Genomic DNA, 24789 nt, shown 5'->3' with positions numbered 1-24789 from the left:
AATATATACAAACGATCCCTGGGCCCTCAAAGACAGACAACATAGTACCTTATGACAAAATCCAGAAGGAATTAGTTCAAAAATCCAACGGTCCAACTCCCCACCCGTCACTAAGTAGTGAAGTCATGATGGCCATTCAATGAAGTTGTTTGTAACTTATATTTATTAATATAAGTAAAGGACACTAAGCAAGCAGTGTGAAGGGCCCAGGAGATCAGTATTAACTGCTGTCAATGTTCTCTCCACACCCTCAACACATTCTACCTTCCATATTCTACATTAAATCAGCTCCTACATTCTAGATACCACATATCCTTTAACTGGTCTGGCAACCGTAGAACCGAAAAGACATGCACCTATGGTTAAGTAAATAGGTCAGACTTTTTGAATTTCACAAAGATATCTATGTTTTAAAAAGCTTCTACAAATTGGATGGATTTTCATTATCCATCAGAACCCTACAGTCATACGGTCCACTGTCTTGTGTACACCTGTTACCTTGTAAGCACAGCTGATATTTGAGACCATGTATCTTACACATTCATTAAGGCCAGATGTTTTTTTAGATTGAAAATTAACACATATTACAAATAAATTAGTTACATTCTGGAGGTATCTGTACTGGGGTGATAGGTATTTGTAAAAGCTGGTTATCCTAGGTAATTACATTTCGGCAGACTGGATATGGAATTACCGGCTTATTTAGGAGAAATTTTCTTTGTTGTAATGGGCATATGCTGCAAGCAGGGAAAAAGCTCAGTTTTTTACAAGAAGACCTTCTTCCACCATTTCTATTCCCCCACCTAACCTTCCTGCTCACTTGGTTTTGGCTTGAATGAACCCTTCTTTCTTTTCTTCTGGCTTCCCTGTTTAGATACTGTTGAAAAAAGCCAAATGAGGAATATGAAACTAGTTACTTGTGATTAGCTTCTTGGGGAATCTGTGCATCCTGATGTTGGTTATTTCCCTCATTTGATTGTGCACTGATTTCCTCCATCTATATATGTCCCGTTTCAGGAGGACAGCAAATTACTATCTGGCTTGCCTCTATTAAAACAGACTTTTGTTAGCAACTGTATATGTTCAGAGACCCTTGTGAATTGAACACCCCCAAGGACCCGTTCTACCCAGCACAGACAAGAAGGTACATCCTTGTGTTTCCGCATGTGATATGACCTAGTCAGTGATGAAAGACTGTTGTGAGAGCTGTGTCAGAGGAGGTGTGTGTGAAGGGGGTGAACTGAGAATTGCCCTAGTGGATTGAAGTTCTCCTAGGAGCACAGAAGGCTTTGTGATTCCCAGAGCAAGAAGGCAAGCAACCTTTGCAGCAGAACACCATCAGTGCATAGGTTACATAGTTGACAAAGATCATGTAAGTATCTCTCGTACCCGAAATTAACTGTAACTCGTGCCCTCACCATGCACTTAAAATTACCTCCCATAGTACATCACTCATTACATGTTCTATGACATTGTTGATAACATCAATGCAACATCTTAAATTACTTCATTGATGACAACACTGTGCATGGAGAGGGCGTATATTCTAGTTACTTTAGGACACAAGATATAGTACTATGAGATAATTATAAATGGTGAATTTCAGTGGTTTTATTTGTTTAAAACTGTATGTTTTAACTGACATTTTCTCCTAACTATAACGTCCATTTAAGCTTTGTTTTTTTCAGCGAATATATATATATATCCATCCATATATTCACTGAAAAAAAATGTTGAACTAACGTTCTAGATAGGTGTAGTTATAAAATCTGGGCCTATGTTAAAAAAACCTGAAATTCACTGAATAAAGCAATACTTAAAATAACGTTATAGTTAGGTATTGTAATACCATCTCAGTTTATATTAAAATAGAATTAAATTAACTGAAAAAACAAAGGTTAAAGTGACACTATATTTAGGCATTGAATGTGATAAACACTAACATTTACAAGTAAAAAAAACTGGAATTTGTAATTCAGTTATAGCTGGGTGCTAGTGGGAACAGTTAGCACAGGGTCCATGTTCTGGCCATCTCCCTGCCACCAAAGGTGGTACATCAAACATACAAAATGTGATGGGATGAATGCTTTTAGTTTTTCTAACCACTGCCAGTCGCTCGGAGTAGAATTCCAACCATATGTTATTTTTCACACCCATGCCACCTCAGCTTGTGGATCCCTGTGCCACTCGAAGCATGCTACACCCGACTGAAGAGCCCTAATCCAGGGTTTGGTGGCATTGAGATGATGGTTTTCTTGACTCTTTTCAAACACAATACAAAAAGCTGGACTGGCAACTTGAAATCAATACATGTAATGGAGGACGCAGAAGTTATGTAAATAAAAAAACTGATTTGGGTTGCATATCTTCCGGTTCAGGGAGGATCTGGCCTGGCAGTTCAGGCTGAGCTGTTCGTATTGGAGCCGGGTCAAGACTTATTTACATATTGCTGGGTCCAAACTAAGGTCCCACGGTGGCAAAAGAATAATGGTTGGAATGCGTCCCTGAGTAACTGCCAGTCATTAGACTTATTGGAAGCATTCCTCCCATCACCTTTTGTGTGTATCACAAATCACTTGTAGTCAGTGTGACCAATGTGGTCAGACTACCTGGCACACCTTCACTACCGGTTCTCACTTTGGAAAGTTTCCTGAGGCACAATCTGTATTGTGAACCTCCTGACACACTCCCTGTTCTTTCTGTAGAGATGATTCCATATGTAGATCCCTTTGTACAGAGATCCCTGGCATGATTTCTGTCTCCGGCTAACCATCCTCACAGACCCATACCTCACCTTCTACCCTTCTGTATTCACTTCACACACACATTCGGTCCTCTGCACATTAGCAACGACCACTGGCTTAAATCTTCACTAAATCTGCAGAGACCCCAAGCTCCCATTGTCTGAATTATCTCCGTCTGCACAAACTATTGTCATATCTGCTAATCTTATCACTTGAAACAGCTTCAAACTTAAAGAGAGAATTATCAACATTTTCTCAAATGCAACTTTTATCATAAGGTGATCAAATCATGAAGTGTGCTAAGTATTGAAACGTCACATAAAAGCACATTGCAGGACTGAAAACATTGTTTGGAAATACATATTTTATAGATTGAAGGGTTGTTTAGATGACATAAATTTAACTGCTGGGATTATTTTATTTCTCTGAGTGAGAGGTCTCTATCATACTGCTAAACAGGTCACATAGTATGCTTTGGCCATCTTAATTGCAACACCTAAACGCAAGGGGGCCTTATATGTGATCAACTGGTAGGACTTGACCTCTTTGGAGTTCAGGGTTCTCCACCCATCCTCCATATATAGGTATGTGAGAGAAATTTTGCTTGTGGTGAATATTTTTCTTTCTGCTTTGCAAGAGGAATTTACAGGGCAGTCCTAAAGGTCAAGTGTCTCCAGCAGGTGCACCTTGGAGTCCAAAGGCCATCAGACTTCATTACTTGGGACAGCTGAGATGACACATGGTGCTCTTTTGCTCTTGAATAACTCAAGGGACGGTTGGAGTTCTGAGTAATTGTATAGACAGGCCTTGGTTTGCTGCCGACTTGCCAGGAGCGTGCTGCCAAAAAGAAAAGGGTGATGACTCATTTAAATTTAATGAGCCTTAAACAGTTTAAATATTGCTTTAGACCAGGGGTCTCCAACCTTTCCTATAGTAAGAGCTACTTGTTTTCATTGGAAATCCTCCTGAGCTACTAAAGTTTTTAGAGATGTAGTAGTAACTACATTTGACAAGATTATATTAGTGGCCATAAAATGCAAGACTGCTAGAAGTGATCACCTCCGTGCTTCAGGGACGGTTGCCAGCCGTAATGTAAAAAATGCTTTGTCAATGTGGAATGCCTCTACATGGGTAAAACAATAAAAGCAACAGCTGAAGTGCTTCTAGCACCAAGTTAATAATATTAGTAATATTCTCCCCATTATCATTTGATATTACCCGCTTGAGACATATTTTGGGAAAATTAACCATTTTTTTCCCAAACGTAGGTTTATGAATTCTAAAAATGCACACAATTTTGTTTCAAATGTGCGCTTTTCAATTTTGGTAAACATATATTCATTCAACCAAGCAAAAGCTTCTAATTTGATTAAATGTGGTAAATAGAGCAGAGCTACTAACAGGTTTCTGGAAAACTACCAGTAGCTCAAGGGCTACACATTGGAGACGCCTGCTTTAAACCACAACAGGACAGCTTTGACTTTATCAGAATGGATGTCAGCTATTCGTTGAATTCACCGCTGACACCTGCATTGCCTGTATGCAAAATAATGTTGCCCACATAAGAGTTGCAGGTCATTTATTATGCTGCATGCATGGAATTATAATCTTGCTTTTGACACTGCAATACTCAAGAGTTAGGGGTAGCAATGCTATGGTTTCCAAGGAGTGAGAAACTGCTATGTTGTGGAAAACAGAATGAATAAATCTCCTGATGCCCACGTGAAAATATCCAAAAAATAACATACGATTACCGGAACGCTGAACAAATCAAAAAAAATTCACCCCCAGTTACAGATCTGGGTTAAATCCATCATTTTTTTCCACGCCATTCCAGTTTAGACCTAGCCATATGTACATCAGTCTTGACCTTGCTCCCCATGAGAACAATCCAGCCCACACTGCCAGGCCAGGTCCTCCCTGGACCAGAAACAAGCATCCTGGGACAGGTTTCAGGGTATCACCCCTCATCAGCCAGGCTAGCTTGAATCTCACGGCATATGGAGCACGGATCCACGTCTGGGGATACCCTTCCCACTTGGGGCGACAAATGCAAAAAGAACAGATGATGGATGGAATGCTGAACAAATCAAACATTCACTCCCAGTCACAGATCTGGGTTAAATCCATTGTTTCTTTGCACGCCACGCCATTCAAGTTTAGACCCATTATGTCATGACGGGTACTGCGCTTGTACTCTCATTGCGCAATTAACCATCCGTTGTCAAAGACAATAGGTCGGCACTCTGCTATAAAAGTGACATCTACTGGCATTGCCTATGCTTGTTTATTAATTGCATGTGATGATAGCCACAAATCTTAAATGGCCATATCAAGCTTTTTATAAGTGTGTTATTTCCTATGGTGTGCTGCCACTCTAAAGTTACATCAGTTGCTTCATGAGGAGTGTACAAATAGTTTTGTTCATGTAGGTCCATTTGTGTCTTTTAGAAAATTGTTCAGACAATTGTATTTTGTCTGTCACGAATGCCATGCGAAAGGACTTTGTTGAAGGCCTGATGTCTGCCTTGACTTTGTTAAGACTTCTCAGCGGCTATTGGCGTAGTTGCCCATAATCTGTTGGTCGACCGTGTGGAGGAAGCAGCGCTTCAAGGCCCAGCTGTTGATTGACTGAAATTGTTTTGGGAGAACCGAGCACAGTCGGTGTGCTTAGGCCCTTATAAGGCCACTAGGGTTCATTTGGATTGTGGTGTTCCACAGCGTTCTTCCTTATCTTCGCATCTGTTTAACATCTGTATCAGACCCCTTAGTCAGGCCCTTGGAAACATGAACTGTAAAATCTGTAAATATGCAGACGACTCGCAGCTACTCCTTACATTGGATGACTCCCTCGTCTCTCTGAGAAACTTGCAAAATACCATGTGTTTTATATGGGATTGGATGAGTACAAACTTTCAAAAACTTAACATGGAAAAAAACAAGATTGCTATTCTGAACCATAAAACCCATATTTAGAATCATCCCTTTTGGCCTTCTGAAATGGGAAATCCTTGTATCCCCAAACCCTCTGAAAAAAGTCTTGGCGTCATTATTGATAAGAAGCTCTCACTAAGATCTCAGAGTGTGTCTGTGGTTTCGACCTGCTTCTTGAACCTCCAAATGTGCATATGTTGTAAGCAGGGAAAAAACTCAGTTATTTACAAAAAGACCTTCTTCCACCATTTCTATTCACCCACCTTACCTTCCTGCTCACTTGGTTTTGGCTTGAATGAACCCCTGTTTATTTTTTTCCTGGCTTCCATGGTTGGATACTATTTAAAAAATCCAAATGATGATGTGAGACTAGTTACTTGTGATTAGCGTCTTGGGGGATCTGTGCATCCTGATGATGGCTATTTCCCTCATTTGATTGTGCACTAATTTCCTCCATCTATACATGTCTCATTTCAGTAGGACAACAAATTACTATCTTGCTTGCCTCAATTACAATAGACTTTTGTTAGCAATTGTAAATGTTCAGAGACCCTTGTGAATTTAACACATGTCAGGGCCTGTTCTACCCAACACAGACAAGAAGATGCATCCTTGTGTTTCACTAGTCAGTGATGAGAGACTGGTCATCTTTCAACACGTGGTGTGAGAGCCGTTTCAGAGGAGGTGTGTGTGAAGGAGGTGAACTGAGAATTGCCTTAGTGGATTGAAGTTCTCCTAGGAGCACAGAAGGCTGTGTGATTCCCAGAGGAAGAAGGCAAACAACCTTTACAGTAGAACACCATCAGTGCATATGGTGCATAGTTGGCAAAGATCATGTAAGTAAATCTCATACCTAAAATTAACTCAAACTCGTGCCCTCGCCATGGACGTAAAATTACCTACCATAGTACATCACTCATTACATGTTCTATGACATCGTTGATCACATCACTGCAACATCTTAAATTACTTCATTGATGACAAAACTGTGCATGGAGAGGGCGCAAGTTATAGTTACTTTAGGACACAAGATATAGTTACTTGAGATAATTATAAATGGTGGATTTCAATGGTTTTATTTGTTTAAAAATGTATATTTTAACTGAAATTTTCTTTTAACTATAACGTCCATTTAACCTTTGGTTTATTTTCAGCGAATATATATATATATATATATCCATAAATTCACTGAAAAAAGCAAAGCTTAAAATAACGTTATAGTTAGGTATTGTAATACCATTGCAGTTTACGTTAAAATAGAATTAAATTCACTGAAAAAACAAATGTTAAAGTGACTGTTAGAAATGGGGGTCTCTAGTTGCCAGAGGTAGATAGCTTTGTCCAAATAGGAACCCTTGCTTCTAGTCAGGGTAAGGGGATACACACATTAGATAACCCCTGCTCAGCCCTTGGGTATCTTGGCACAATCAGACAGACTTATCTCAACGGCAATGTGTAAATTATTTGTACTCAAAACACACAGTAATAAAGTGATAACACCACAAAAGGACACCACACCAGTTGAGGAAAAGTAAAGTAGCTTTATCTAAATTTCAACAAGACCAAAACAACAAAGATCCAACATACATGTAATAAGAAAATGACTTTAAAAAGGTTTCAAACATGTTGGCCCATAGAAAACTATGGATACATGATTTTACACCAAAGTACCTATAGATGCGTCAAGGTTCACAAGGCCAAACAGCCACAGAGAAAGGAAGCATTGGAAAACACAGCGATGCATCAGTTACTGAGTCCCTAGGGAGGCAAGGCGACAGTTCTGCTGCACACAGGAGAAGTGATGTGTCAAATCCGGACTGTAGGGGAAGTGAGGCATCGAAATCCAAGACGATTCTGGTATGTGGGTGATGTGTGGAAAAACTTGGTGCACAGGTACGATGCGTGATACACCGGAGGCGATGTGTTGCTTTGTGAGGCTTTGCTCCGCCCGGCGTCGGTGCTGGGGTCTGCGTGGTGAGGCTTTGCGTCGCCCGGCAGGACTTGACGAGGCTTCACATCACCCGACGTCGGTTCTGAGAGGCCGACAGCTCTTCTCGGGACTTGGCAAGGCTTCGTGTTGCCTGGCATTAGTTCTGAGAGGCTTGCAGCCGTGCGGCTGGACTCGACGAGGCTTTGCGTCATCCGGTGTAATTTCTGAGAGACTTTGCACGGCTTTGCAATGCTTTGCGCCGGTTCTTGCAGAGCTTAGCTGCAACACCCACCTCTGAGGCCCTGCAATTGGAAGGAGGCACCTCAGGCAAGGGTAAGACTCACAGATAGCAGAGTCGAGCAGCACCAGCAGATTTGCAGGAAGTCTTTTGTGTCTCTGAGACTTCTTAACAGGAGGCAAGCACACAGAAGCCCTTGGAGAAACTTCACGAGCCGGATATACAGCAAAGTCTAGTCCTTTGTCCTTTCCTTAGTGCGTCATTGTGTGACGTCATGTTTCCTGGCAGTATTACAAGTGCATCATACCCACCTTTCTACAGACTACTACAGGAGCTCGGAGGGCTGTGATTTTAGTACACGTAGGGTGGATCTCAGCTATAGAGTGCCCCAAAGTGGTTCTTTGAGTGCACAGTGCTGATGGTTCAGTGTCTGTCCCTCGGTCGGGGAATACAGCAGCAAATCTCTGGCAAACTCCGGCATGCAGTAAGTAGCAGGACTCAGGGGTACATCTGAGTGCTAACAGGCCATGTCAAGTACGACTTTGCCTCATATGGATGTGACGTGACAGCCAGAGCTGTCGACCTTGGAGCTGCGAAACCAGGTTCGAGTCTCGGCGTCGGCTGAGCATCCTGTGGTTCTGGGCAACAAACTGAGGGGCATATTATCATGGACAGCCTTAAAATTATCGCCGGTTTAGCGGCAGAAACCTGCCGCTAAAGCGGTGATAATGGGCTTGATAATATGCCCTGGAGAATTCCATTAGAAGTCCATGTTCTGGTGTGAACATGGTCTTCTATTGGAATTCTCCAGGGCATATTATCAAGCCCATTATCGCCGCTTTAGCGGCAGTTTTCTGCCACTAAACCGGCGATAATTTTAACGCCGTCCTTGATAATATGCCCCTTAATTTCCCCTTGCCTACCAAAATGAATGTGTCCTTACGTAATGTAACTGGTGCTCATGTAAAGCGCTCCAATACCTTCGGGTCAAGTTCGCGCTATATAAAACTGCAAAAAATAAAATAAAATACCTAGGCCTCTTCTCCTGGACACGTTAGTAAGGCTTCATTGTATAAAGTTAAATCAAACTGATATAAAATTAAAGATAAAAAAAGCGTGCAAATAATGCTCGTGAGTAACTAAAACAAATAATTAAAACCAGATAAGAGTATTTGGTGATTACAAAATTAGGGGGGATTAGGTCTAATGTTCACTAGTCCTTTAGTTTTGCACTCTAAAAGCATTTGCCAGTTAGTTCTTCAACCTGCTTACGCAAAAATTCACATCAGTTCATTAATCGTGTTTGCTCTTCCTCCTATGGAATGATGTTCTAACATTTTCCTGTGGTATTACCAACGTTTCCCAGCTTCTCATCTATCCGTGCTAAGAATTTTACTAGTTTACAGTTCATCTGTGGATCGTCTGATTTAAAACAGGCTATCACAGCTTGCCTCCGTGTTGGGATCCCTTGCTGGTTGAAGTGATACTTGGGCAGGCACGATCTTTACCTTGTTAGCCTGGGGCATGTGCATATCAGGTGAGCCATGTCCTTGACTCCATTGTTGCACATTCGAAAATCTGGAGACATTTGCCCCCGTAGCCATGGTGGTAAGTGCTGGATGGCTGGCAATTTTCCTAATCGATGTTTCAGGAATTTCACTTTGATAGTCCTGGAGTACTCTACTCCTGGACACGTGAAGCCCCACACAGCTGCCATGAACTGTAACCCTGATCTACGAGGATGCTGTGAACAGGCCGGGGCCCAGCAAGAGGGAGGTTATAGTAGTCCCATTACCTTATCGTTTGGGCCATGATTTTAATGTGCACTCCAGCTGAGGGGGGGGGGTGACACACTGAAGTTTCCTGGGGAATTCCTTTTTTACGTAGAGAGCCTCAAAATGCCGTGGGCTGGTCCCAAAGTATACCCGCCAGCCAGCCAATGTCAGAAGGGGCTCGCACAAACTAGGGTGTTCAGACTGAGACATGTTCATTTTCTGCAACTGCCTTCGTGGCCTTGAGACTAGAGGGGCAAGGGCAGTGTCAGGGGTACCAAGCGGACAGGCCAAATGTAACATCAGCAGCATCTGCCCAGAGTCTTGTCACACGTGAAGAGTGTAGGATCATTAAATGGATTCACGGTTTCACTGGCTTCTTTCATATGAGACATGATGACACTGGTAAGGATCACCAGAGGAGGGCGTACTGCAAGCCGCATTACCAGCCTGAAAACCTAGAGGTTCTAAACAAGGCTATCCAATGACAGAGAAATGCAATTGTGTGACAAGACCGCTGTCGCGTGTACAATCCCGCTCTCATCCCGAGGGCAGTGCCCAAGCTCATTCTTACAATCATGGAAAGGAAGGTCCTGATTCTCATTGGATATGCCCATTCCCAACCGTACTTAAAAAGAAACTTTTTATTGATGTAGACGTCCTACCATAATAGTTCCCTAGTAGTTCCCCGAGTACTAGTGTAATCCAAATTTCCAAACAAAATCCAGATTACAGTCTCTGGGAATACTAGAAAAATCTTAATTTCTGATCCATTCCTGCCAATACACATTTCGTCATGCGTGACTTCTTCAGGGGTGGAAAACCATCTGCCGTTTGTTACAAAGTAATACTTTACGATCTCATTTTGTAATCTCCCAAACACCAAGTGTTATAATCATCAGTGAAACCAGAAGACCTTTCTTATACGGTGCTCTCTTATAAAAGACCCTGGTTGTTTAAACCAACAACTCAATGGGTCACAACAAACACGTCCATGTTGTGTTTAACGTGAAGTAAGCAGCACCAATCAACCATGAAAACAAATAACTGTGTCTAAAAATCCTCACCCATGCGAGCGTGTATGACCAATCAGTATCCTTCATAGGGACCAAAATACGTGATATAAGCACCATCAATTAGAAGTTTCAGATGCCTAAAATTGTGAGATTTTAGCTCAAAAGCTTTGTTTGAGAAAGATTGCTATGTTACACGTTGGGATAGTGACCGCTCTTCTTTTGCTTAAGTTGTGGTAAAGTCCACTTTATTTGGAAACAGTCAGAGCTCACACATGCTTAACCTTTGGTTTAGCTGCAAATTCTAAACCTCATACCCCTTGTTATAACAGTACATTATGAACCACTTCTCTTTTCCCCTAACTATTACCCATCTGTTGTTCTCTCCTACCCCTTACCCTTTGTCAGACATCAATATATTTAACCACAGATTAACTTCTGCATTTTCCATGCTTGTGCCACCATCCCTTCTCCTTCTACCAGCCTGCACAAAACCCATGGGGCCACATTTCCTGATTCCAGGGCTGCTTTACAGCACATCTCCCTACTTAAACTTACCGGGCCTGATTCACAAAGGTACAATTACACTTTTGTGTAAGTTTCTTCTTTTTTGGTGTTCACAAACAAACAATTTAATAGTAGCTTTACGACTGTGGAGACTCCACATTCAGGGCGACAAACTCCGCATATAAAAAGATAGAACAAGCCTGAAACAATATCTTCACAGACAAACACCACAGCACCATTTCTTCAGTATCCACTGATCACTAGCAGGTTATTTGTTAATTCACCACTGCCTTATTGGCAATCATTAAAATGTTGCTCAGCTCATGTCCTCACAAATCTATTGCCAAAAAGATCAGACAAAATTCCATAAACATGATGCTATGATTCCACCTGTTCCAGTCATCAAGCCACGTCTCAATGCACCACATCCCATTCTAATGTAGATTCTGTAGCATCTGAATAGATACACACATCCCACTCATAAGGGCTGGGTCTCATCAACATCTCATCAACATTTTTCCTCTTAATTTTCTAAAAATGTCAACTAATCTTTGATTTGTTTTCAAACCCCTGTAGTTTTCCTCACTCTGTGGTAAATGTTAAAGTATTTTTTTACCTTCAGGTCCCAATCAATGTCTTAATAAAGCATACTTCCTTTTTTTGAATAAAAGCTTTTCCTTATTTTTTAAGTCACTCATATAGCGGCAGCGCGATTGCGTGGCTCGCTTTGTGAGGCATGCAGTATACAGTATGGAGTGGAAGCTCCGCCCACTTCCCGCCCATATTTTGAATTGGCTTGTGTCATTGTCTATCGTAAATGCTGCAGTTTGATTGATTATGAGGCTTGTTAGTTCCTCCTTATTATGGCCATGTCTCAATTTGTAACCTCCCGTGGCTACTGGCCCCTTTACTTAGAGTGTTACACAGTACGGTAGTGTTATTTAGACTGTGAGCACTACTTTCTCTCCCCGCCCGCATTCCTGTTGTCCATGCTTCCCCCCTCCCTTTATCCGTGATGCAATGCAATAGATCTCGTGTAAATGCGAGTTCTATTGAATTGCAAATGCTTGTTTCCCATGCTCTGAGGTCAGGGTGGTGACTCATATACACACACATACGGCTGCTTTCTTACACACAGCTCGTGCTTACATAGAGAAAGCAGCCTTGCACTCACTGCACATATACACACACAAACAGGCGTTTTCAGAACTGCTGCTCTCAACACACAGCAGAGCTGCCCGCAGTGCTTACAGAGAGACTGTAGTATTGCATCTGTAGGGCACACACACGCACACACACACACTTGGGGGCATATTAACAAAGGAACAGGGAAAATTAATGCTAAGGGCGCTTAGCGTAAAAAAATTTAACGCCCGCTATCGCCGGATAATATTGCCTGGTTATCGCGTTATTAACAACGCTAACTGCCTAGGCGAGAAAAAATCCAGCGATAGCGGCATTTTGGGAGGTTATCGCTGGTAATGCAGCGATAAAACTACAAGGATAGGGATATCCTTGTTGATAGCCCATGGTGGATTTAGCCATGTAATCCACCTCCCATTGGATTACATGGCTAAATCTGAAAATTAGCAGACGTAAAAAAGCAGCGTTAACAGTGGTTAGCGCTTATTTTTTTGTCTCTAACAGGGTTAGCGTGAAGTTTGATAATAGGAGAAATGTTGCTTAGCGACATTTCTCCTATTATTTTGCTCTGGAACGCCCACTTTGCATCTCATTAGAGATGCAAAGGGAAGCGTAGTGAAAAAGGGTGCTAACATGCGATTTTGCATGTTAGCATCCTGTTGTTGATAGGGCGATATTTTTATCTCCGCTTCTTTGGCTTTTAAAGCCAGAAAAGCGGAGACAAAGCCCTTGTTAATATGCCCCTTGTAGTGCAGAACTACCGCTCTCGTAACACAGCAGAGTTGCCCACCCACGCTTACACAGACTAGAACTGAGAGCTCATGCTGCACACGCGGGTATAGCTGCTGCCTCCTGCCCAGCACATACAGACAAGGCAGAACAGGCAAGGTCTTAACACACAGACAAGCCATGTATACTCTGGCTCTCAGATACATGCCACTTCTTACAGAACTGACAGCAGGGCACCTACAAACAGAGGAGCCCACCCCTCCACAGACAGATCAGGAACCCTTAGATCATAAAACACAGCCTGGTTAGTGCTGGCGCCCATGCTTGTTCCCACGGAGCAGTGAAGAATGCAGCACGAGACACAAACATGCAGAACAGGTCGCTACCTGATGCTTGGACAGAGAGACCGGGCGCTGCACAGGGCTTTCAGCCCCTGCACCCTCCCCCCTGCCTGCACAGGCAGGCTGAGCAGGTCTGCTTACTTAAGAGCCCAAAGGCTAAATCTGCAATGCAAGCTCTTATTTCAAAACTTGAGCTATCTGAAATTAGTTAGAGTGCTTTCTCTAACCCATGAAGAGGCTGTACCGGGCAGGATAAAAAGAAAATCGATCACACAATCACGTGTGTGTATCTAACACGGCACTTATTTGACATATCGAGTTGAAAGATCACCCACGTCATTGTGGCAGTCTGCAAACGGGTTAATACTGTTTGATTCCAAATTTGGAGGGAAATTGGTTGTACGTGCGCAATTTCCCTAAGAGGCCTGTGTGCGTTGCTTAACATGGACTGGACTGTAGGGAAGTTGTGGGTACTCCACCTACAAAGCGAAAGAAACCGCTGATGAGGGGTCCTATGGAGCTGGGCTCAGTTCCAACAGAGGGTCAATAACACTGGGGTAACTGTAAGGAGATAGGAGATCACATAGGAGTGCAGATGCCGACAGGCAAGGAGTGGGTTCTTCAAAAGCTGCACATCAGGACGAATTGAAAGCACTTCTCAGTGGGAAGGGCACAGCGCTAGCCTAACAAGCCGAGCAAACGTCACTCGAAGGGACCAGCTACCTGAAGACCTGGAGCAGAAATATAGAGGCCGACCAACCCAATCGAAGGCTAAACCCCGCAAAGGACATTCTGGCCTCCGAAAAATCCACAGAACCATTATCAGTTTTAATCCTTTTTAATGTAAATGCCCAACAATTTTAACATTGAAGCCATTGCACTTTATTCTGTACCTCAGTATTTGCAATTGCAATGATTTTAATTGATTGTGCAATAAAATTCTATTCTATTCTAAACCACTGCAGACGTGGGCTCTGCTCAGGTAGGGCAGGGGTGAGACCAGCAAACTCTAAAATGTCTGTCAGAAGTTGTACACCTCTGACTCTTGTGGCACAATTGGCCCAAGATGGGAAAAATGGGGGCAGATTTACAAGCCCCCTGCGCCACCACCACGCCACTTTTCGTGACGTACTGGTGGCGCAGGGGGCTTCTCCATATTTATAAGAAGAGGAAAAGCCACCCTGCGTGACTTTTCCTCTCCTCGTAAATATGCCCCCTTCACACGCAGCACTGTGCGTTGAAGGGGCGTTCCATGGGTGTTGCTGTGGGTGTTTCCACGCAACAACCATGGAACAAGACACATCTCCAGATTTACGAGAAATCGTAAATCTGGAGATGCGTGTGAATGATACGCCACCCTAGAGGTGGCGCAGCGAGGCACAACGAGGAGAAATGTTTTCATTCCTCCTCGTTTTTTCCTCTTTCAATGTGTGCTGCATTCTACAGCACGCATTGAAAGAGGAAAAAGCCTCTTGTGATTGTTTTTGTGCAGGAAGGGACACCTTCCTGCACAAAAACAATCTCCCCACGACGCAGGCATCTTTGCGCCATGGTGCAAGGGTGCCTGTGCCGGCGCATGGCTGCAGTTTGTGCGCCAGTGCAGGGGAAGCACAGAGATGCGACATTCTTGTAAATATGTTGCATCTCTGTGCTTTCCAAACCAACGCAGTACGGCGCAGCAAAATTACTTGCTGCACTGTGCTGCGTTAGTTTGTTGTAAATCTGCCCCATAATTTTCAGATAAGCCATAACAACACTCTCCAACAGAAGACTATGGGGTATATTATCAAGCCAGGTGATAAAAGTATCGCCGCTTTAGCGGCAGAAAACTGCCGCTAAAACGGCGATAATGTGCTTGATAATATGCTCTATGGAATTCCAATTGAAGCCCATGTTAAATGTGAAGGACGTCTAACATGGGCTTCAATTGGAATTCCATAGAGCATATTATCGAGCCCATTATCGCCGTTTTAGCGGACGTTTTCTGCCGCTAAAGCGGCGATAATTTTGTCGCCTGGCTTGATAATATGCCCCCCAGTTGGAGAGTACCAGAAAAGGATGTGACGGCCACGAACTATAAACAGAGAAAGTCTTTCTGGCAGAGGTTTTTTTTCAGAAGAGTGGAACAGAACGCTCCATGGTGACGTGGTAAACCCCCTAGGACCATTGTAGCTCCTTTGTAGGGATCGGTAAACTAACTGAAACAAAAGAGACAACTGTAACTCAAATACCAAAACCAGGCAAGAAGATTGGCAGTTGTGCGCCTGCCCTATCACTACTGCATTCACCCTCGGACATCCTCGGACCCCGATCAGGTGGCTTTTATCTGACACTTTCGAGTTAGTATTGGAGGCAGCTAGTCTGATTGGTATTGGAGGGAGCAAGTCTGACTGGTGACCGGTGGGCATCCATTGGCACAGTCTGAGGTCAGCTACGACCACACAAACACAAGGGCACACAAAGGTGAGTAGGGGTGACTATAGGTGACCTTGGCTTACCTTTGGTCGCTTGGCTTGGCCAGCAAATTATTCCATATCCAGTTCAGTTAAACAGATACAAATCTATGAGAATGATTTTGATATAAATTGGTTTTCAATAACCATTGCCCTTCAAGAAGTTAAGCCACTAGATAAACACATTTGATGTGATCTTGTCCCTTACGTACCCTTTGCAATTAAGTAGAACAACTATTCTTTTCTTTATTTTTAACTGCAAATGTAACTCATGATTCCAATTGCAAGTGATCGAGTAAATGTATATGGTGCTCAGACACGGGCATCCATTTTGAAGCTGAGAGTGTTCCTTGTGCAGACGGAATTAGGCGGACTGTAGCAGGCAATGATCAGCGCAAAGGAAAGCTTTATGATGTTTTCTACAGATTGTGAAGCTGCCCACAACTATGCACTCTTGTGTTTATTTCCTAACATGGAGCCATGAACTCTGCCTCTTTCCTCCAAGGGAGTTGTAGGCGGTCGTGTTTTACCAATATTGGGACAGCGTGGTGCGTGTGTCTTCATTGCATGCTTTGTTTAATCCAAGTGTTTGGAGCCAGAACCATGTACAGCTTCATGTGCCAGGCAGACAATCTTGAAATATATTTTGCTTGAATGTAGGAGCCCATGCAGTGCGCGCCTCATCCCCACACATGGCCCCTTTCTTGCTCTTCTTCCATGCTGGACATTTTATGCAGTGTGGCTGGTCTGAAAATCTCTGGCACATTTTTTCTGCAACTTGTGGTGAGGTTGTTGATGTGACTGGGAGAGTAGTACTTGGCTTCAACCTGCTTAGTAGTGTGGACCACGCAAGTGCACTTTCCTTCCCCTGCAGATTAGCTTTGTCTACCAGGAGAGGACCCAATGGAATTAAAGGTGTTCGATGGCCCATGCTCTAGTAGGGTCTGCTTAAGATCGGGGGCCTTCACCCCACTTACATTTGAGGGAGCACTTTTCCTTTTACTTCTTAATGACTAATTCAAGTGGAAGGGTGTAGAATAACACAGTGGGTTAGCACTTCCTGCAGTGGTCCACGCGCAATCTCTAGTCGCGGGTTTGTTTCTTTGTGCCCCTGTTAGGCTTTTCATTCTGCACGGCTGGATAAAATAAGTCATTTTGTGGTCATCACAAGAGCGGTTTTTGTATGGAGTAATATAAGGCTGCTAGTTTGTGGCAGAACATGTTATGAAAACGCTTTACTTTTATGAGATGGCATGGCATAAGGTCCCAAGCAGCACTCTAACAGTAAGCTCTCATTGGTAGAGTGTCACATGACATGACACAGGGCGTCTATTATGTAAGGCTTCATTGCCCTGGGCTGTTGCTCTGGCTAGAAGTGTCCAAACTCTTTGTAAAAGTCTCAAGTACTTCACACTTACTCTGCACATTATGTAGCGGTGCTTATAGCTATGTGGCTTAGCATGTGGCAGAAGACGAGCTTTGACAGAAAGAAGTGCATGCGAAAATATGAAATATACTAGGGAAATTGACCGAATTGTAGTCCTTAGATTTCTTCTTAGAGAGACTTTTTGGCTCGGTGTTGAAGTAGGATAATTTTTTACACTCTATTAGCCTTAAGGTGACACGCGATTCCTGCTATATGAGTAACTGTGAGTGACTAAATGTACGTGCAGCTCAATAACTGAGCTAACTAAGGTGAGATGGCGAGCTGTAGACCGCACGTCTAAGCTCACAGACTCCAAGTGCAAATTTACACATCAAAACCCAAAGTTAGCTTTTTAGCTGAGATTGAAAATCAAGCGGGATACCGGCAGGTTCCCAAACAGCAGTAAGCGCGAATGGCGCAGGCTGGGAATTTAAATACTTAGGGGCAGATTTATGTTAACTGGCGCATCCCTGCATATCAGCAGGGATGCGCCAATTATTATGCGCCACAGCTGCGCCACCATGGATGCGCCGCATTTATAATGCGGCGCACCATGGGGCAAAAACAGCTCAGATGCGTGACGCATCTGTGCCGTAAAAGTGGCGCATTGCTGGAGTTGCGTCGCAAGCGTGACGCAGCTCCAGCAATGTTCTGGGGGGCCCTATCTGTACAATGCTGCGTCAATCCTTACGCCTGCTTCAAGCAGGCACAGGGTTTTGACGCAGCATGGGCCTAAAAGTGACTGAGTGAAATCTTGTAGATTTCACTCAGCCACTTTTAGGAGGCGTTCCTGCGCCGGAACGCCCCCACCTGCCCTGGAACGCCTACATGTGGCGCAGGGCTTTACAACGTGACGCATCTCCCAGATGCGTCACGTTGTAAATACCCCGCACCATGGCGCAGGATTTGCGCCGCTGCTGCGTCACAAAAGTGACGCAACGGCGGCGCAAAAGTGGCGCAAGTGCAACATAAATCTGCCCCACGGTCAAGAGCGGGCATTCTCAGACGCGTGCCAGAGTGACGCAAGCGTGCTCCTCCTACTGCATGCGCTCCGTGATATGCGTGAAGTGGCGTATCTAATAGAAAGGACCGCCCGTCATGCAGATGAATGTAAAAACCGACCAACACTAATGCAAAACAATAAGAACATGCCTAATATGGGTACAAGGTAACTTACATAGTGACCACAAAGGTAGAAGGTCTATGACCCAGCTAGGACCAACCAATGAAAACACAGGTCACAGAGACAAAATTGGGCAAACTGACGATGACGAAACCGGTCAAAAAAATAATACCCAGGAGCATCATCAGAGAACCAGCCATATGCTGGTATGTGTAAGAAGAATACAGAGAATATTAGACAGCAGATACAGTGAGTATTTGTATAAAGATAATAGGTACGTGCACCATGAACTCAGAAGCACAGGGCGAGTAGGAAATCTCATACAGAAGTAGATTCAATGCCAGGCTAACAGCACACGATGCAATCAAGTCAAATAGGTCACACTTAGGGAACTCTACATAGAAGTGAGGTTATCAACAGGAAAAATGTGGAGGGAGAACCGCAATACAGTCCCACCAAGGTACCCCGAGTCTAGAGGGGTAAAAACAGATGACAATTGCACGACACCGGCAAGTATTTAACAGAAACAGGAGGGGAACAACAGCAAAGTTATAAGATGGCATACTCCCACGGTAGAGTTTCATGAAGTCCTTTGTCTTTGGTATTAAGTGTGTAAATCCAAAACACTTCCCTTTTTTTACGCGTAGTTGCCACATCTCACCCCATTTGAGAGAGGACTTTTTCCAAAATGGACCATCTGAGATCCCCCTCGATGGTTAGCTTCGATCCAGTGGCTAACCAAGGGTGCAGCTTGTTTAGATAGTCTGCTCCCCAATACGTTTCCTACATTCTTTTCCGGTTTCACCTACATAGGCCAAATTGCAGGGACAGAAAATGATGTAAACAATATTTGAAGATCGACAGTTCGTCATTTCTTTAAGAAACACCGTTCTCTCATTTATTCGGATCTTGTCACTCACGATGGCATTGGGGCAGGCTTGGCATGAACCACACTTGTGGTTACCTTTGACTGGCTCACATCCCGTGATGGATTTCTGACGAAAGTGGCTCTCACCAAGAGGTTCCTGAGGTTTTTATTCCTCTTAAAAGCAAAAAGAGGTCTCAACAATTTTTGTTCATGTAAATCTAGGTTTAGAAGGTGCCATTGCGAGTTGATAATTTGGCGCACCTTATTGTCGAAGTTAGAATGTGTAGTCACACAGACAATTTTGTAAATTTGTTCTTTATTTTTGGGTCTAAACATGTCATCACGGTCATAGTACCTGGCTCTCTTGAGAGCGTCTTTGATCAATTTGGTAGGATAGCCCCTCCTAATAAGTTTGTCCTTGAGAATTTCAGCATGCATCATGTAATCCTTAATAGTAGTACAATTTCTTCGGAGGCAGAGAAATTGACTAAATGGGATGCCGTCTTTCTGGCATCGGGGTGGAAACTACTAAAATGCAGTAGAGTATTTATTGCTATGGGTTTGGTGTCAAGGGATACCGATAGGTGAGAATTTTGATGTTCAATCCCCACGTCAAGAAATTCCACCTTGGTGTTGCTAGTATGCGCAGTACATTTTAGTTTGGGTTCAGCCGCATTGATCCATAGAGGGAATTCATCTAGGGTGTCCTGGTCGCCTTTGCAGACAAAAAACATTTCGTTGATAAAGCGCGATGGAAGACAGACGTTCTCAATGAAAGGGGCTATTTCATTGTAAATATTATGCATCTCAAAACGCCCCATATATAGACAAGCTACACTGGGGGCACAGGCTGCGCACATACTAACACCCTGTATTTGTTTAAAAAACTACCATTAAACTCAAAGAAATTTTCCCCAAGAACTATCTCAAGGCATTGGAGGAGAAAGGATGAGTTTGTAACTGACGGATCAGATTCAAGTATTTCCCCTATGACCCTCTTTGCCTCCCTTTGGGGGATGTTAGTATATAAGGACTCCAGGTCCATGGTGACCAATATTTCCCTTTCGTTATCGTATGGTAGGCCTTCGATCTTGGATATAAAAAGGCCTCCTGTTACCACTAGTAAGTCCCACACAGTGTGATTGTTGAGAGGTCATGGCAGGCCCGCCTCTTTTGTCCAGGATTCTGCAAACACACCTCGTGGCGCACTATTAGTTGGGGGATGAAATCCCCTTGGATGCTAAAGATCGTTGGGCCCAAGAACCCCTCCTGTTACCACCAGTAAGTCCAATTCAGCATGAATGCTGAAAGCTCTTTGGAGGCCCTGCCCCCTTTATCCACCCACTGTACAGCCCTATTGAGCCACTCACACACCCTCTCACAAATCCATGAAACCATTCACAAACCCACTTGTACACCCATATAGCTACTCACACACCCACTCGCAGACCCATACAGCCACTCACAAGCCCACTTACACACCCACACAGCTACTCAAACGCCCACTCTGACACCCACATAACCACTCACACACCAGTCACACACCCATCCAGTCACTCACACACCCACTCACTGACCTATACAGTCATTCACACACTCACTCTGAAAGGTTAGAGGTTACACGTAGGAAATACAATTTAAAAAGTGTTCAAATTCACTAAAAAAACTTTACTGGGAAGCTATAGTTAGGCTCAGATTTCACTCCTACAAAACCATTGAAATTCAGCAGTTATATTTACATTAGCTAACTATAACTTAAGCCACTGCAATGCATGGCATATTACATCACTCATGACCTGGTCAGTGACATCACTCATGACACCTCAAATGACATCACTGATGTCATCACTGATAAGATCAGTGATAACATCATCCACAGAACCACTCACACATACACTCACACACCCATACAACCACTCACACACCCAGTCACTGACCCATACAGCCTCTTAACAGAGCCACTCACCCATACAGCTACTCACATAGACACTCACTCTCCAATTCAGCCACTCAGACAACCAATCATTTAACCAAACACTTTCTCAAACAGTCACTCAGTCACCCATACTGCCACTTACACACAAGGCCCTCACCCATAGTCATTCAAACAACCACTCACTCACCAATACAGACACTCACACACTCACTCATCCATAGAGCCACTCACACACCCACTCACTCATTCATAGAGCCACTCACTCCACCACTCACTCCCCCATACAGCCACTCACTCACCCATACAGTCACTCTCACACCCACTCACTTACCAATACAGCCAATCACACCCCACACCCATACACTTATTCACACACCCACATATTCACCCATACAGGTACTCATCCCCCACTTATTCACCTATAAGCCTCTCACATGCCCACTCACACACCTATACAGCCACTCAGATATCCACTCACACATAGATACACAGTCACACAGCTACTCACATAACAGGTGTTAGAAATAGTATCAGGTGAATGTCTTTTTTTGTGGTGGTTTAGACATTTCCATGTTTCTGGGGGCACAGGAATCCTGTTTCTTTATAACTGCATGTGCAGTAGAGTTGCGGCCTTTCTGTGGACAGGGCAGCTGGGGGAACTGGCACTGGGTTTTGTTGGGTTTCATTCAGGAGGTGCAACTGTGCAAATGTGGTTAGACATCTCAGACAATAAGTAGGTGATTGGCTTAAGCTGGTGCATTACCACCCAAATACTAACTGTGCGGCTTTGAGTACTGCAAGCAATCTTCGACTAAAGTGAAAGATGCAACATGCAGTAGCCGACAGGCAAGCCATGAGAACAGGATACTCTATAACCTAATTCCCATGCCTCAAGCCGTGGCACTGGCAGCAGCTAAATGCTGATAGGAATTTGGCACAAAGAATGTTACTTTTGCCGAGCTGGGTGCTGGCCTGCTTGACAGACTAGTGAGACTGATCTCTAAGAAAGCACCTTTGTTTGTATGACAATTCAGGGAAGTGCAGTGATACAGGAAAATTAACCAACTTATGTTACTTTAACCTTTGATGACATTTGGCAGTGCTAATTTAATTGATCAAAGTACATTTTTGATAGGCACTGGTGACAGAGGCTCATGCTGTGACATGTGCCTGTAAGACAGGATGTCCTTTGAGCTACTGTGACCCATTGTTGGTGTAAGAGGAAGGATAACTCTGATTTGACCTATGCTTCTTTCAGAATCCCAAAGTGGACTCTGGGATAATCCTTTCAAAGTCCATGGTGGACCTGGCTGATGGCCTGCAGAACGGATCCATCTCCCCAGAAAGTGTCCTCTATACCTACATGGGAAAGGTAAGGAAACCATATAGCTGTTTTAATGAAGCAATCATGTTTCTTAAGCTGACATGAAACTGTAATAGAAAAAATGAACTTTTCATTCTTGGATCTTACATTTGCTTTCAATAACAAGAATTTCCTGAAGCATGAAGGTGTTTATTAATTTATGAATTGTTAGATTTGTTTTTTTGTTGTTCATTTTTGTTTTTGACTCTTTGTGTAGTCCTTTAAATAAAATCAGCAATACATGTCAAATGTATTTAAAAATTGGGGTAAGGAGTGAAAATTAAAGGAAATGTACCTACTCTTTCCGTCATGGCTTTGACCTGTTGTGGTAAATAATTTAATTACCGGGACTTAATTTGATACAGAAACATAATAAAAATAGCTCAATAAATAAGAGGCAGAATCCGTGGTATTAGAGGTTCGGAATGGGCTTTATTCCAATGGACGATTCGAATCGGTTGCTCCAAGTTCCATCACCACGAAGGTTCAGGAAGTGAAGTACATACATTATTGATAATTAATCACTTTTATACAATAGGCATTACAGTGAAGCAAATGCAAGAGGCGTAACAATTGATAGTGTAGATAAAACATACATACGTAGCAAAAGTAGGTGTAACTGGGTGTGACTAAAGAACGTCATCAAGTGTGATGTCATAATAGGGTGGTTCCATGAAAGAATTTCGCAATGTTAGCAGAATTACTTGGCAGAAATGCGCACGCAGCAGCATGACGTGTGATTGACGTGCAACTAGGGGGTGAAGGGGACTTGACATTTAGCTCTACATGTGGCGACAGATGTCTGGAGGGTCAAGTCAACCTAATCCCAAATCATATCTAACATCCTATGTTTAAAGAACTATGTTATCCAAAAGAGAGGTCTCTTAGAGTAGAATCTTATTCTATACTGCCTATACTGACTGTTAGTGCGTGTACAAGCGTCTAAGTGTCTACACTAGATGCGAGGGCAGAAGTCTTCCATAATAATAAGGCTATGAATTACTTGCATAAAGACAGAGAAGCCGGGCCTTTGCTCGGTAGCTGGAAGAATGTTTACTTAAACTACTAGACAGGAATGCATTGGGCAGGGAGCGGAGCAGATAATTTCGAAGGTGAAATACAGTTTCTTGGCAGGCAACAGGCTGATGTCAGGCATCGTGAGCCGCGCAGGGAATGAGACAAAGTTCATGGTCACAGATGCAGGCTCAGACTGGAGCTTCAGAGGCAGAAAGCAAGAAAAGCTTGATGACAGAATCAGGGCCTACTTGCCTGGACTGTAAAATGGCATAAGTGAACCATATAAAGCCGGTGGCCTTTCATACTTAGGAATGGAATATCCAGCCTATTCATGGCGGATCTGAAAGAGGACATGTTGACGGTGGACGCACATGTGTTTGCGTCTTCATAACTGGAACTGGAGGAAACATACATGTACTTGTGATTCATACATGAAATCGTTGGGGTCCAAGATAGGGGACATAACTGATCAGAAAAATCCATATTTCCACATTCCCTCCTTGTCCCCTACTTGCCCGTCAAGAGATATCAATCTTCATCAATCCATTGATCTGTTCATATAGCATCATTTGTTCTTCTTTTTTCTTCTGGGACGAATGAAATCTTGGTGATGGAATACACGATGTGGGACACAGACCACAGATCGCTGGTCCACATTGTAGGCATAGACAGCAACTGAATAGTATGAGAAAGCCAATACCTAGGAAGGATAGGACCTTCCATCCAAAGGTAGATAATACACTCCAAAACCAACCGGACCAAGTCCAGGTGCCTGGATTCTGGTGTATCTGGCTTACAATCTTATGAAGGCGAGTTATGGCTTTATATACAGATGGCGAATTTTCTGGTATGAAAATGCAACAACTTGATCCGATGACCCTACAAGCTCCGCCCCTATCGGCCAGGATGACGTCAAGGACAAGACGATTTTGAAGCACAACAATCCGCATAGCAGACTGTTCTTCTGTTAAATTGCCTAAGGCGGAAATAGTTTCGTTCACTACTGCTTCAAGGGTTCTAGTTAATCTACGTATCAACTTACTATTAGTAACGGTACCTATATAGGGAAAGAGACCTTTATTGAAATCTGTGTATTTTTCCCATGCTGTTTCAGTGTAATCGACTATTGGGAGATCTCTCCTTTCTCTATTGTGTACTAAATGAGTATTTCTGTGATAATCGGGAGGAGCTAGGAAAACAGGTGGCAAAAGGAATCCAATGTAGCAGGTACCATCCCAATCTAGAGGCAAAC

At 43.4% G+C, this 24789-nt stretch overlaps 1 protein-coding gene across 3 annotated transcripts in view; it reads left to right on the top strand.

Moving 5' to 3' along the window:
* Positions 1–24789, top strand: part of LOC146835070 (vitamin D3 hydroxylase-associated protein-like) — a 562514-nt gene that overhangs the window by 84348 nt on the left and 453377 nt on the right. For all 3 annotated transcript variants that reach the window (XM_085602734.1, XM_085602733.1, XM_085602732.1), the window contains exon 2: positions 22416–22529. In XM_085602734.1, the coding sequence (XP_085458860.1) occupies positions 22416–22529 (114 nt within the window). The remainder of the gene's footprint in view (positions 1–22415; positions 22530–24789) is intronic.

This window comes from Triturus cristatus, chromosome 4_2, assembly GCF_964204655.1.
Source record: "Triturus cristatus chromosome 4_2, aTriCri1.1, whole genome shotgun sequence".
NCBI lineage: Eukaryota > Metazoa > Chordata > Amphibia > Caudata > Salamandridae > Triturus > Triturus cristatus.
Note: the sequence above shows the minus strand (reverse complement) of the source record. Positions and strands in the feature narration are given on the sequence as shown.